General features: G+C 43.7%; 1 protein-coding gene across 1 annotated transcript in view; it reads right to left on the bottom strand.

Annotated features, from left to right (window-relative positions):
• LOC117506138 (patatin-like phospholipase domain-containing protein 2) overlaps positions 1–15,149 on the bottom strand; it is a gene marked incomplete at its 3' end in the record, with an annotated part of 43,347 nt that extends 28,198 nt beyond the window's left edge. Inside the window, 3 exon segments of the mRNA XM_034165641.1 lie at positions 10,246–10,311; positions 10,885–11,117; positions 14,917–15,149. Of these exon segments, the coding sequence (XP_034021532.1) occupies positions 10,246–10,311; positions 10,885–11,117; positions 14,917–15,112 (495 nt within the window).
• Between the last annotated feature and the right edge of the window lie 603 nt (positions 15,150–15,752).

Raw genomic sequence — 15,752 nt, 5'->3', positions numbered from 1 at the left:
ATGTTTATTATTCTACTGTAACATGTTGCACACAGAGAATATTTCTTATTCTACTGTAACATGTTGCACGCAGAGAATGTTTCTTATTCTACTGTAACATGTTGCACACAGAGAATGTTGATTATTCTACTGTAACATGTTGCACATGTAACATGTTGTTATTTATTGTACTCCTGTAACTTCTCACAGTGTTGTTGTTTGTCTGTCAGTTTCACATTTTGCTGATCTGTATCTTTTGTCTGACACTACAAACTGTTCAGGTATCAGTGAGCAATAAATGATAACATTCATTGTCAAAAGGTTGTGACTCACCGCTTAATTCCTGCCTCGTGGACATTGGCATGAATTTCAGATGACTTTCATTTTAAGGTCTCTCTTTCTCAATGACGTGTCCATTTGTCTGTCAGCATTATGTATCTGAACTTTGTTGTTATTGTTACATAACTCCTTGTGGTTGCAAAATAACTGTCAGTTGTTTTAATTCTGTCTGACAGAAAGACCAACACCAACCGTCAGGGTTCACTTCTGGTGTCTGATTTCTGCATCTCGGAATTTTTGACAGTGTTCTTATAGTTATTACTGTTTTTGCCGTTTACTGAATTCTGTTCTGTGTTGATCCTCGAGCTCTTATTGTGATACCTACTCCACGTGTTCCCCACTGGCTTTATGACCTGTGTCTTGGGCTTCTGGTTTCTCGTGCACTGTTACTTTTTACTCTTGCTTGCCTCTACTGGTGGTTGGCTCTCACTGCGGTATTGTATCACTTCCTGTTCCGGAGCACAGCGGTGTTTTTCTGTATCTGTTAGCTGTTTAATCTGCGCAGTTAGATTGATCTAGTTATCTAGATTACGATTTGTTTCCCAGTGTAATCTTTACGTGCCTTAACTAAAGCACTCCTTCTGCTGAATCATCCCTAAATTATTTACACATTATTCACTTTGCGTGTTTTTAGGAATCCGCTAGCTTAGCATAGCTACTAGCTCTTAGCCGATTTAGCATGGCGGCTTCTCCTGTCTCTCCCGCACTTTTCTGCTCTGGGTGTGAAATGTTTAGTTATTCCTCGGCCTCCTTTAGCAGTAACGGTACTTGTAATAAGTGTAGCTTATTCGTAGCTTTGGAGGCCAGGCTGGGCGAATTGGAGACTCGGCTCCGCACCGTGGAAAATTCTACAGCTAGCCAGGCCTCTGTAGTCGGTGCGGACCAAGGTAGCTTAGCCGCCGTTAGTTACCCCCTGGCAGATCCCGAGCAGCCGGGAAAGCAGGCTGACTGGGTGACTGTGAGGAGGAAGCGTAGCCCTAAACAGAAGCCCCGTGTACACCGCCAACCCGTTCACATCTCTAACCATTTTTCCCCACTCGACGACACACCCGCCGAGGATCAAACTCTGGTTATTGGCGACTCTGTTTTGCAAAATGTGAAGTTAGCGACACCAGCAACCATAGTCAATTGTCTTCCGGGGGCCAGAGCAGGTGACATTGAAGGAAATTTGAAACTGCTGGCTAAGGCTAAGCGTAAATTTGGTAAGATTGTAATTCACGTCGGCAGTAATGACACCCGGTTACGCCAATCGGAGGTCACTAAAATTAACATTAAATTGGTGTGTAACTTTGCAAAAACAATGTCGGACTCTGTAGTTTTCTCTGGGCCCCTCCCCAATCAGACCGGGAGTGACATGTTTAGCCGCATGTTCTCCTTGAATTGCTGGCTGTCTGAGTGGTGTCCAAAATATGAGGTGGGCTTCATAGATAATTGGCAAAGCTTCTGGGGAAAACCTGGTCTTGTTAGGAGAGACGGGATCCATCCCACTTTGGATGGAGCAGCTCTCATTTCTAGAAATCTGGCCAATTTTCTTAAATCCTCCAAACCGTGACTATCCAGGGTTGGGACCAGGAAGCAGAGTTGTAGTCTTACACACCTCTCTGCAGCTTCTCTCCCCCTGCCATCCCCTCATTACCCCATCCCCGTAGAGACGGTGCCTGCTCCCAGACTACCAATAACCAGCAAAAATCTATTTAAGCATAAAAATTCAAAAAGAAAAAATAATATAGCACCTTCAACTGCACCACAGACTAAAACAGTTAAATGTGGTCTATTAAACATTAGGTCTCTCTCTTCTAAGTCCCTGTTGGTAAATGATATAATAATTGATCAACATATTGATTTATTCTGCCTTACAGAAACCTGGTTACAGCAGGATGAATATGTTAGTTTAAATGAGTCAACACCCCCGAGTCACACTAACTGTCAGAATGCTCGTAGCACGGGCCGGGGCGGAGGATTAGCAGCAATCTTCCATTCCAGCTTATTAATCAATCAAAAACCCAGACAGAGCTTTAATTCATTTGAAAGCTTGACTCTTAGTCTTGTCCATCCAAATTGGAAGTCCCAAAAACCAGTTTTATTTGTTATTATCTATCGTCCACCTGGTCGTTACTGTGAGTTTCTCTGTGAATTTTCAGACCTTTTGTCTGACTTAGTGCTTAGCTCAGATAAGATAATTATAGTGGGCGATTTTAACATCCACACAGATGCTGAGAATGACAGCCTCAACACTGCATTTAATCTATTATTAGACTCTATTGGCTTTGCTCAAAAAGTAAATGAGTCCACCCACCACTTTAATCATATCTTAGATCTTGTTCTGACTTATGGTATGGAAATTGAAGACTTAACAGTATTCCCTGAAAACTCCCTTCTGTCTGATCATTTCTTAATAACATTTACATTTACTCTGATGGACTACCCAGCAGTGGGGAATAAGTTTCATTACACTAGAAGTCTTTCAGAAAGCGCTGTAACTAGGTTTAAGGATATGATTCCTTCTTTATGTTCTCTAATGCCATATACCAACACAGTGCAGAGTAGCTACCTAAACTCTAAGTGAGATAGAGTATCTCGTCAATAGTTTTACATCCTCATTGAAGACAACTTTGGATGCTGTAGCTCCTCTAAAAAAGAGAGCTTTAAATCAGAAGTGCCTGACTCCGTGGTATAACTCACAAACTCGTAGCTTAAAGCAGATAACCCGTAAGTTGGAGAGGAAATGGCGTCTCACTAATTTAGAAGATCTTCACTTAGCCTGGAAAAAGAGTCTGTTGCTCTATAAAAAAGCCCTCCGTAAAGCTAGGACATCTTTCTACTCATCACTAATTGAAGAAAATAAGAACAACCCCAGGTTTCTTTTCAGCACTGTAGCCAGGCTGACAAAGAGTCAGAGCTCTATTGAGCTGAGTATTTCATTAACTTTAACTAGTAATGACTTCATGACTTTCTTTGCTAACAAAATTTTAACGATTAGAGAAAAAATTACTCGTAACCATCCCAAAGACGTATCGTTATCTTTGGCTGCTTTCAGTGATGCCGGTATTTGGTTAGACTCTTTCTCTCCGATTGTTCTGTCTGAGTTATTTTCATTAGTTACTTCATCCAAACCATCAACATGTCTATTAGACCCCATTCCTACCAGGCTGCTCAAGGAAGCCCTACCATTATTTAATGCTTCGATCTTAAATATGATCAATCTATCTTTGTTAGTTGGCTATGTACCACAGGCTTTTAAGGTGGCAGTAATTAAACCATTACTTAAAAAGCCATCACTTGACCCAGCTATCTTAGCTAATTATAGGCCAATCTCCAACCTTCCTTTTCTCTCAAAAATTCTTGAAAGGGTAGTTGTAAAAAAGCTAACTGATCATCTGCAGAGGAATGGTCTATTTGAAGAGTTTCAGTCAGGTTTTAGAATTCATCATAGTACAGAAACAGCATTAGTGAAGGTTACAAATGATCTTCTTGTGGCCTCGGACAGTGGACTCATCTCTGTGCTTGTTCTGTTAGACCTCAGTGCTGCTTTTGATACTGTTGACCATAAAATTTTATTACAGAGATTAGAGCATGCCATAGGTATTAAAGGCACTGCGCTGCGGTGGTTTGAATCATATTTGTCTAATAGATTACAATTTGTTCATGTAAATGGGGAATCTTCTTCACAGACTAAAGTTAATTATGGAGTTCCACAAGGTTCTGTGCTAGGACCAATTTTATTCACTTTATACATGCTTCCCTTAGGCAGTATTATTAGATGGTATTGCTTAAATTTTCATTGTTACGCAGATGATACCCAGCTTTATCTATCCATGAAGCCAGAGGACACACACCAATTAGCTAAACTGCAGGATTGTCTTACAGACATAAAGACATGGATGACCTCTAATTTCCTGCTTTTAAACTCAGATAAAACTGAAGTTATTGTACTTGGCCCCACAAATCTTAGAAACATGGTGTCTAACCAGATCCTTACTCTGGATGGCATTACCCTGACCTCTAGTAATACTGTGAGAAATCTTGGAGTCATTTTTGATCAGGATATGTCATTCAAAGCGCATATTAAACAAATATGTAGGACTGCTTTTTGCATTTACGCAATATCTCTAAAATCAGAAAGGTCTTGTCTCAGAGTGATGCTGAAAAACTAATTCATGCATTTATTTCCTCTAGGCTGGACTATTGTAATTCATTATTATCAGGTTGTCCTAAAAGTTCCCTAAAAAGCCTTCAGTTAATTCAAAATGCTGCAGCTAGAGTACTGACGGGGACTAGAAGGAGAGAGCATATCTCACCCATATTGTCCTCTCTTCATTGGCTTCCTGTTAATTCTAGAATAGAATTTAAAATTCTTCTTCTTACTTATAAGGTTTTGAATAATCAGGTCCCATCTTATCTTAGGGACCTCATAGTACTATATCACCCCAATAGAGCGCTTCGCTCTCAGACTGCAGGCTTACTTGTAGTTCCTAGGGTTTGTAAGAGTAGAATGGGAGGCAGAGCCTTCAGCTTTCAGGCTCCTCTCCTGTGGAACCAGCTCCCAATTCAGATCAGGGAGACAGACACCCTCTCTACTTTTAAGATTAGGCTTAAAACTTTCCTTTTTGCTAAAGCTTATAGTTAGGGCTGGATCAGGTGACCCTGAACCATCCCTTAGTTATGCTGCTATAGACGTAGACTGCTGGGGGGTTCCCATGATGCACTGTTTCTTTCTCTTTTTGCTCTGTATGCACCACTCTGCATTTAATCATTAGTGATCGATCTCTGCTCCCCTCCACAGCATGTCTTTTTGGTTCTCTCCCTCAGCCCCAACCAGTCCCAGCAGAAGACTGCCCCTCCCTGAGCCTGGTTCTGCTGGAGGTTTCTTCCTGTTAAAAGGGAGTTTTTCCTTCCCACTGTAGCCAAGTGCTTGCTCACAGGGGGTCGTTTTGACCGTTGGGGTTTTACATAATTATTGTATGGCCTTGCCTTACAATATAAAGCGCCTTGGGGCAACTGTTTGTTGTGATTTGGCTCTATATAAAAAAAATTGATTGATTGATTGATTACTTTGATGGACTGCCTTCCTATGTGCCAACACCTTGCCTGTGTCCATGGCCATCCTTATCAGCTCTGTCCACACGGACAACTTTGTGGTCTGGACTGTTCTCAGTGAATTGACTGGTGCAGTGACGTGTACTGAATAAAACCAGTTGTCCATACATATGGGATTGTTCTCGGCTCAGGGCTCCCCTGTATGCCTGTTACAACCAATAAGTGGAATCCTGACTTAGTCCAATGTGTACGAACAGCAACAAAATCTCTGATACCTCAGGGGACCTCAGTTTGGTCACTGCCATACTGTCAGGATTTGGTTTGTGCTTGTGTTTGTCTTTAGTTATTTTATGTGACTGTTTTCTGTAGGTGTTTATTCTCATGCTGGTCTCGTTCCTGCTTGAGCTTTCTCTGTCCTATATCTCTCTTGTCTGTCTCTTGGTGCTTGGTGGTGGGCGTGTCACTCTGTTTGGCCACACCCTTGTTCTGGTGTTTTCCACACACCTGTTCCTAATCTGTAGCTCATTACCTGGGAGTATATAAGCACCACTGGTGGCACTTGTCTCTCGCCAGATTGATGCGCCTTGTGCCTTCTCTCCAGCTCTGTTCTCATGCTTTCTTGTCCTGCCAGTCTCACTGTGTTTTTGGATCACCTGCCTGTTTGTGTGACCACGCCCTTACCTGATGCTTTTTGTACTGTTGCTTCTCCTGGACTACCTTACCGTGTACCGACTCCAGCTAAGTTCTTCATTAAACCATTTTACTCCACAGAGTTGTGTTTTTGAGTTGTGCAGTTGTGTCCAGCCATTTCTGTCCGCGATGCTTGACACACACACACACACACACACACACACACACACACACACACACACACACACGAGCAACGAACATCATCAAAGACCCCACTCACCCAGCACACAAATTCTTCTCCCTACTACCATCAGGGAAGCGCTACCGCAGCAGACTGGGAAACAGCTTCTTTCCACAAGCCATCAGACTCATCAACACACTGAAGAAAACTACATGACCATTTCAAAGACACTGAGGAACACTCCATGAACACCTCATTTCACCATGTCACTTGCACTTTACTCTTCGCACCTTACACACTGCATCTACACTACTGCACATAACCTGTATGTCCACTGATGGTACTTCTGCTGCTGTGTGGTTTTGTGTAGGTGTGTGTGTGTATTAGGGTTAGCTCATGTCTATATCAGTATGTTAGTCTTTTTTACTGCACGTGTGTATGGTTGTGAGTGAAATGTGTCAGAGAAATGTAAATTCATGTATCAGTATGTTAGTTTTTACTGCCCATTGTGTGTGTGTGTGTGTGTGTGTGATTATTGTCAATGTCTATATGTCTAGTTTAACTGCACATTGGAGACTGGTCAAACGCAATTTCAATCTTCTGTGCTAACCCTGTTACATAGATTTTTGACAATAAAGTACACTTTGACACACACACACACACACACACACACAACTCCAATTTACTAGTTATACTGTCCAAAACGTCTGTCATTAACTGCCAAATATCAAACAGGTGAAACTCGAACTCTGTGATCAAACTTACAAAATGACCCCCAAAAAACACACAATTTACTCAGCCGTACTAGTTGCTGGCCAGGTGTAAATAATGTAAATTAGGTACTAAAAACAACAACAAAAGTCAAATTATTTCCAAGTTTGTCAAGTTTGATTTCCTTCTTGCAGATCTTCACATTGTCAGGGTTTGAGTTTTGTTTGGTTTGTTTGTTATTTTTCATATTTCATTGGTTTTTTGTTTATTTATTCTCTTGTTGGGTTTTTCTGCTTGGGTCTGTCTATCTCTGCTTCTCTTGTCTTTCTCTTGGTTTTTGGTGATGTGTGTTTCCCTCTCTCTCTCTGGCCACGCCCTTGTTCTGGTGCTTTCCATGCACACCTGTTCCTGATTTGCTGATTGTCACCTGGGGTTATAAAAGCTCACTGGGTGTGTTTGTCCCTCACCAGTTTGTTGTGCATTGTGCCTTCATTCCAGCTCTGTTCCTGTGTTCCATAGTCCTGCCTGCCTCCTTGTGTGTTCCTGACCTCCAGCCTGTTGCTTCGACCATGTTGTTTTGCCTGATGATTTTTGTACTGCTGCTGTTTCTGGACTGCCTGCTCGTGTACCGATCTCTGCTATCCAGCCTAGTAAAGCCTTTTTACAACCAGAGCTGTCTGTTTGAGCCGTGCGTTTGTATCCAGCAATTCCTGACCATCCAGCCTGATACACATACTGAGCTACCATTATGTGACATTTCCTTTAAATAAATAAATAAGTCTGCAACATGTACCAAATAAAAAACTGCCCCTTTTTCTTTTTCTTATTCACTGATTTAACTAAACTCAAGTAAACATTTTTATTCATCCTGTGACCTTAAATAGCTGTAAACGTGATGCTTTAAAACAGATATTTCACAGGTTGTGTACTTATGAAATCCATTTATTTAGCTAACTTGTTTTTATCAATTTGTTGAATTTTTTTTCATTTTGACATAAAGCATCTAATTTTTTTCCATTTCAACATGATATCAGAAGAATAAAATGGTATTTTCCCACATGTCACCAAACAAACTTAACTGCAGCGATACGAGGGGAGATCGAGATCGTTTTGTTTTTAGCAAATGATGTAGCGGCTCGTGGGAGGGAACATTACTTTTTTAAATGTGTCATCTTTGAGAATAAGTGCACTTTCTTACAATTTCAGTCATATTTAAAGATTGTTAGCAGTCAAGCACGTGTGTTTGAAATGGCATATTGCCACTCTCAGCCTCGTGGACATTCACTGACAAATGAGTGAATGTGGACATACGAGGTCTGTCCATAAAGTATAGGTCCTTTTTATTTTTTTCAAAAACTATATGGATTTCATTCATATGTTTTTACGTCAGACATGCTTGAACCCTCATGCGCATGCGTGAGTTTTTCCACGCCTGTCGGTGACGTCATTCGCCTGTGAGCACTCCTTGTGGGAGGAGTCGTCCAGCCCCTCGTCGGAATTCCTTTGTCTGAGAAGTTGCTGAGAGACTGGCGCTTTGTTTGATCAAAATTTTTTCTAAACCTGTGAGACACATCGAAGTGGACATGGTTCGAAAAATTAAGCTGGTTTTCAGTGAAAATTTTAACGACTGATGAGAGATTTTGAGGTGACACTGTCGCTTTAAGGACTTCCCACAGTGCGAGACGTCGCACAGCGCTCTCAGGTGGCGTCATCAGCCTGTTTCAAGCTGAAAACCTCCACATTTCAGGCTCTATTGATCCAGGACGTCGTGAGAGAACAGAGAAGTTTCAGAAGAAGTCGGTTTCAGCATTTTATCTGGATATTCCACTGTTAAAGGAGATTTTTTTAATGAAAGACGTGCGGACGGGTCCGCGCGTCGGCTCGTAGCCGCCGCGACGCTCCACCACAGGAAAAACACCTCCGTTGGAAGCCTTAAGGACAAGTTGGAACATGTCCAGCTGTTAAACAATTTCTCATATACTCACTCCACTGAAAGCCATCAAAAGCCGCCTGGATTTTACAAATGGTTATCAACACGGAGGTGTTTTTCCTGTGCCGCCGCACCGCGCCAGCTGCGTCCCGACGCGCGGACCCGTCCGCACATCTTTCATTAAAAAAATCTCCTTTAACAGTGGAATATCCGGATAAAATGCTGAAACCGACTTCTGAAACTTCTCTGTTCTCTCACGACGTCCTGGATCAATAGAGCCTGAAATGTGGAGGTTTTCAGCTTGAAACAGGCTGATGACGCCGCCTGAGAGCGCAGCGCGACGTCTCGCACCGTGGGAAGTCCTTAAAGCGACAGTGTCACCTCAAAATCTCTCATCAGCCATTAAAATTTTCACTGAAAACCAGCTTAATTTTTCGAACCGTGTCCACTTCGATGTGTCTCACAGGTTTAGAAAAAATTTTGATCAAACAAAGCGCCAGTCTCTCAGCAACTTCTCAGACAAAGGAATTCCGACGAGGGGCTGGACGACTCCTCCCACAAGGAGTGCTCACAGGCGAATGACGTCACCGACAGGCGTGGAAAAACTCACGCATGCGCACGAGGGTTCATGCGTGTCTGACGTAAAAACATATGAATGAAATCCATATAGTTTTTGAAAAAAATAAAAAGGACCTATACTTTATGGACAGCCCTCGTACGTGCAGTCAGGAGGACAACGAGTCTGAAGGGCAAAATCCAGCCCTGACGAGTCTGCATGACAGGCCTGTAGGGGGCGCCCCATAACAGCCACAGATGCACAGCATCAAGTGCAGGTGCGGTGCAGTCCTCATGGGATGTTTGCAACATGGTAACACTGTCGACTCCGACCGACATGTGGACACTTTGAAAAAGCTGCATGCACGCTTGAAGGGGGTTCAACCTGGAAAAGATGCCGCTCTTCACCCTGACTACACCCGTCCACACACACACAAGTCCTGACAGACCACCTGAAGGGACGCGTCACACTGAAGATGCAGAGGTGCTAACAGCCAGATCGCTGGTGCAGAGAGAAGACGTCCGATTTCTTAAATGATGGGATACAAAAACGTAGTAAGTTAGTGCGTGGAAAGAGAAGGTGACTGTGTGGAAACGTAAAGACACGGACTGACTGAACACTCCAAGTGTGAAGCAGATATGAGATTCATCTGAGTGACTGTCACTGAAACTTTTCAGACAACCCTCATATTTTGAGCGTACGGTGGATTATTTGACCCTGTTTGCTCTCATTCATCCCTTCACGTTTTTGGAGTGGGGATTTCTGGTATGTCATATAATCAAAGGTTGATTCCTGTTTGCTGATGATGTTTAATCATATGTTTGGAGATGTAGATAAAAACGTGAAAACAAAGCTTCATGAGAGTCAGTTACAGGCACCTACCACTCCTCTGAAGGACGGAGGAATCAGGCCACAGTACACGGGAATGAAACAGCTACAGACCAACGCCTGCGGGCAGAGGACAAAGATAAACAAGAACCAATCAGGAACAGCGCAGAAATCCAGAGAAATCACACACAGCACTTTTCCACGGCCACAGTCCTGTCCGGGTTCGGACTCCGACTCCAAAGGAGCTGGTTCTACTTTGAGTTTCTGTTCCACACTTTGATGTGTTACTAAGTGGAGTTTAGGGGCGGGGCTACAGCACCTGTGACCGCTGAATGGCTAAAATGGATTGGCTCCACCCTGTTGTGACTTGCTACATACATTTTTCCACATGTGGTCTGCAGGCTGTGGGAGCCTGAACGCTGCCGTACCACAAAAACTGGATGACTACGTTCATCATCACATGGTTTGGGACGAATGAGGAGGCGTGTCTGAGGGAGGAGCACTACGAGCCCAACAGAGCAACTTTCCTGATGGATGTGCACAGATCTGGCAACACATACACGGCCTCTGCTGAAGATAACGGAAAAGAAAAGCCTCACTACAGTCCTGACTGGGCAACATTGGGTTTGTAGTTCCAGTTACTGTTGAAGTGGAAAGGTGCTGCTAATCGAGACCTTCAGTCACACCTCTCACCTGGACGAGCTCCTCTTTGGAGCTGAAGTCCGACACCAGCACGTTTTCCCCGTCAGACACTCTGGTCAGTGAGATGCACAGCCGCCCTGACGCCACGACATGTGCATCAGATGGCAGATCACGGTTCAGGCCCGACTTTATCACTTTGACCAGGTTGAAGGTAGGATGTAAGGGTCCAAGATTCCTCTTCCTGGCCTCCTTTGCCACCTTAATCACATCTTCACAGCATTTAGCTAGGAAACAAAAGAAAGACACAAACTTGGCTTACATGAGAAGACAGGAGTCATCCTGTGCAGTCAGATACCCGGTTTGAGGACACCAAGAGGGAGCAGGGGGTCACGGGTACCAGTGGGTGATGGGGTGGTGTCACAGTATCTTTAGGATTTGAATATTTTGAAATGTGCCCAATAAGTTAGTAATTTCACTGTTCTGGGGAGTGTAGTAAAAGCTTCCTTCTTCCTCTTTTCTGCTTCCTTATTCAGAGTCCTTTCTATAGAAGCAACATCAATGTGACATTAAGTCGGGAATATTTTAAAAGTATTGACTAAATATGAAGCTACAAACAAGTGAAATTTCGCAGAGACGACAGCATGTCTCCTGCAAAGCAATGAAGCCGTTTTCAGGAATGTCCAATTTCACTATTTTCAGGAACAGGAAACTCACTTTGACTATTCAGCGGAAAAGATCATTTTAAGAAACCTGACAGGCACTGAAAATCTTGGAACAGAAAATCATTTACTTTACCAGATATGTGTCATGATTTGGACTTTGTGTATCATGTTTGTTCTGTGAAGGTCGGCTGAGTTTAGTTTGATTTGGTTTTTCTGTGTGTTACTTCTCTTATTGGGTTTTTCCTGCTTGGGCTTTGTCTTTCCCTATCTCTCTTGTCTGTCTCTCTTGGTGGTGGGTGGTGCACACTGTCTGGGCCACACCCTTTTCTGGAGTTTTCCACACAGCTATTTCCAATCTGTAGCTCATCACCAGGGTCTATATAAGCCTCAATGGTTGCAATAGATTTCCGCCAGATCGTTGTGCTCTATGCCTTCGATTTCAGCTCTGTTCATGTGTTTTTCTAGTCCTGCTTGCCACATTATGTTTTTTGACCACCTGCTTGTTTTGTCGACCACGCCTTATCACCTGATGTTTCTGATTTGTTTGCTGTTCTTGGACTGCCTTTTTGTGTACCGGACCCTGTTTTACCAACCAGTACATGATCTTAAAATTCAGAGCTGTGAGTTTGAGTCCTGTATTTGTGTCCAGATGTCTCTGTCCTCTTAACCTCATAATATAAATAAGTGTGCAAATGTTTTAACTTTGTAACAAGTTTAAAAGAACAGTGACAGAATAAACACTTGGAGCAGTTAGACAAAATGTGCACTTTCTAGTAGAGCCTGAATGATATACTGGCCGGCTGATAATATCAGAAGACATGAGCCTTTTATGAAACTACTGATATCGATTCTATTTTTGCCGATAAGAAAACTTTTATTTTACCAAGTAAACAATGCAATGAAATTGTGTCTGAGACAGACAGACAAACATACAGACAGACAAACACATTCACTCATACAGACAATTTAAAGTTACCAATTCGCCAAACCTGCTGTCTTTGGATGCGGGAGGAAGCTGGAGCACCCGGCGGGAACCCACGCAGACACGACGGGCTAACAGACGCAAACTCCACACAGAAAGACCACGGGAAGGAATCGATCTCATGACCTTCTCACTGTGAAGCAACAGTGCTAACCACTAAACCACTGTGCCTCCCCTGTCAGGTATATCTGAATCAAAATGTTTTTACTTTTGAATCGATCAACAAATCAAAGTCAGAAATCCAACAACAAACACGTGTACTTCCTCTGTAGGCATAAGAAACATTTGATTTAGAAATGCTGACCTCAATAAGTAAAACTTCACAATAACTACCCTCTTGATCAAGTTTGTCATTTGTTATGTTTCCTTCATTCAGTATCAATATCTGAAATAAAATGTTATCCTTTGTGCTTCGACAAACAGATCACTTTCAGATAAACACAACAAAGGTCATTATTATTCCAGAGAAATTTTCACCCAAATCAAAACTTATTCAGCAGGAGATCTGCAGTTTTTGAGTAAAGCACGCATGTGTGTGTGTGTGTTTAGGTGTGAGTTGAACATGGATCATCACTGGTGGATAGGTGTGACAGCAAATCAAAATCACACCCTTCAGTTAACAGTCGACTGACTCCTCTATCAGCTAACAGATGACTCGCTCCTCTATCAGCTAACAGTCGGCTGACTCCTCTATCAGCTAACAGTCGGCTGACTCCTCTATCAGCTAACAGTCGGCTGACTCCTCTATCAGCTAACAGTCGGCTGACTCCTCTATCAGCTAACAGTCGGCTGACTCCTCTATCAGCTAACAGATGACTCGCTCCTCTATCAGCTAACAGAGGGCTGACTCCTCTATCAGCTAACAGATGACTCGCTCCTCTATCAGCTAACAGAGGGCTGACTCCTCTATCAGCTAACAGATGACTCGCTCCTCTATCAGCTAACAGTCGGCTGACTCCTCTATCAGCTAACAGTCGGCTGACTCCTCTATCAGCTAACAGTCGGCTGACTCCTCTATCAGCTAACAGATGACTCGCTTCTCTATCAGCTAACAGATGACTCGCTCCTCTATCAGCTAACAGAGGGCTGACTCCTCTATCAGCTAACAGATGACTCGCTCCTCTATCAGCTAACAGATGACTCGCTCCTCTATCAGCTAACAGATGACTCGCTCCTCTATCAGCTAACAGATGACTCGCTCCTCTATCAGCTAACAGTCGGCTGACTCCTCTATCAGCTAACAGTCGGCTGACTCCTCTATCAGCTAACAGATGACTCGCTCCTCTATCAGCTAACAGAGGGCTGACTTCTCTATCAGCTAACAGATGACTCGCTCCTCTATCAGCTAACAGTCAGCTGACTCCTCTATCAGCTAACAGTCGGCTGACTCCTCTATCAGCTAACAGTCGGCTGACTCCTCTATCAGCTAACAGTCGGCTGACTCCTCTATCAGCTAACAGTCGGCTGACTCCTCTATCAGCTAACAGTCGGCTGACTCCTCTATCAGCTAACAGAGGGCTGACTCCTCTATCAGCTAACAGTCGGCTGACTTCTCTATCAGCTAACAGATGACTCGCTCCTCTATCACCTAACAGATGACTCGCTCCTCTGTCAGCTAACAGACGACTGACTGTTTATTGTCTCTCTCTGAGAAGAGAGAGACAGAGAGACAGACAGAGACAAACAGACAGACAGAGAGAGAGAGAGACAGAGAGAGAGACTGACAGACAGACAAAGAGAGAGACAGACAGAGAGAGAGACAGAGAGACAAAGAGAGAGAGACAGAGAGAGACAGAGAGAGAGAGACAGAGAGAGAGAGACAGAGAGACAGACACACAGAGAGACAGAGAGAGACAAAGAGAGACAGAGAGACAGAGACACAGAGAGAGAGAGAGACAGAGAGAGAGACAGACAGAGAGAGAGAGACAGAGACACAGAGAGAGAGAGACAAAGAGAGAGAGAGAGACAGACAGACAGAGAGACAAAGAGAGAGAGAGAGACAGAGACAGACAGAGAGCCAGACACACAGAGAGACAGACAGAGAGAGAGCCAGAGACACACAGAGAGAGAGAGAGACAGAGAGAGAGAGACAGAGAGAGCCAGACAGAGACAAAGAGAGAGAGAGAGAGAGACAGAGAGAGAGAGAGACAGAGAGAGCCAGACAGAGACAAAGAGAGAGAGAGAGAGAGAGACAGAGAGAGAGAGAGACAGAGAGAGCCAGACAGAGACAAAGAGAGAGAGAGAGAGAGAGAGAGAGAGAGAGAGAGAGAGAGAGAGAGAGAGAGAGAGACAGGCAGAGAGAGAGACAGAGACACACAGAGAGAGAGAGAGAGAGACAGACAGAGAGAGACAGAGAGACACAGAGAGAGAGAGAGAGAGACAGAGAGAGACAGAGAGACACAAACAAACAGAGACACAGAGAGGAAATAAGAGTCTTACTGATTGATGCCTGGCTCGCGAGCACTGAGGCAGTCAGCGCACCGGCGGAGGCTCCGGACAGTTTCATTGCCCCTTTGATGAGAAACGGCGGTTTTTCCAGCAAACAGCTGGCAACTCCGATGTGGTAAATCCCCAGGAACCCGCAGCCGGCGAAAGACAGGTTCCAGCCCCCGTTAGGTCCAACATGACCGGACATGTCCCGGCAGCAGGACGAGGACAGACGCGGGTCCGAGGACAGCTGACCTCGAGTGCGGCTGCTGTCAGCGGACAGCGCGCACTGTCTTGACGCCACGCCCACAAATGGTACCACGTTCAGTGCCCGTCGGAATTTAGATTAATCGGCTTAGTTTTGCAAATTGTGGAAAAACTGCAAAAAATAAATAAATAAATAAATAAAAATAAATAAATAAAAAAAGTATCCAATAAAAAGTCCTATAATTGATTGGGAGAGCCTAAATAAAGTGTTAATGAAATAAGCAACTAATTTAAAAATCAGTACAGATCGTCCCTCGAGGACTCAAACCTTCTCTCAGTTAAAGATTTGGTTCCTCAGACTGATTGAGGACTATGAAGAGGATTTTCTCTGAAGACCGACTGATCTCCCAGAGAGCTCCACGGACTAGTTTTACAAACATTTTGGAACATGAAAGTTCCTTTTAAAGGCTTTTAAAGAAATGACAGAGTTTGTCACTTCAACAGTCTCTTGTCTGTCTCTGTGGACACCCTGCTGGACAGTGGACACACCACCAGATACATCCGCCTGTAACGGTTCTTTATGACTGTATGACTTCACTGGACGGGATTCCTGGTGGGACTTCCTCGGAGCTGTCCTCTCA

The sequence above is a fragment of the Thalassophryne amazonica genome, unplaced genomic scaffold (genome assembly GCF_902500255.1).
Source record: "Thalassophryne amazonica unplaced genomic scaffold, fThaAma1.1, whole genome shotgun sequence".
Taxonomy (NCBI): Eukaryota; Metazoa; Chordata; class Actinopteri; order Batrachoidiformes; family Batrachoididae; genus Thalassophryne; species Thalassophryne amazonica.
The sequence above is the reverse complement of the archived record's forward strand: the minus strand, read 5'-3'. Positions and strand labels throughout refer to the sequence as shown.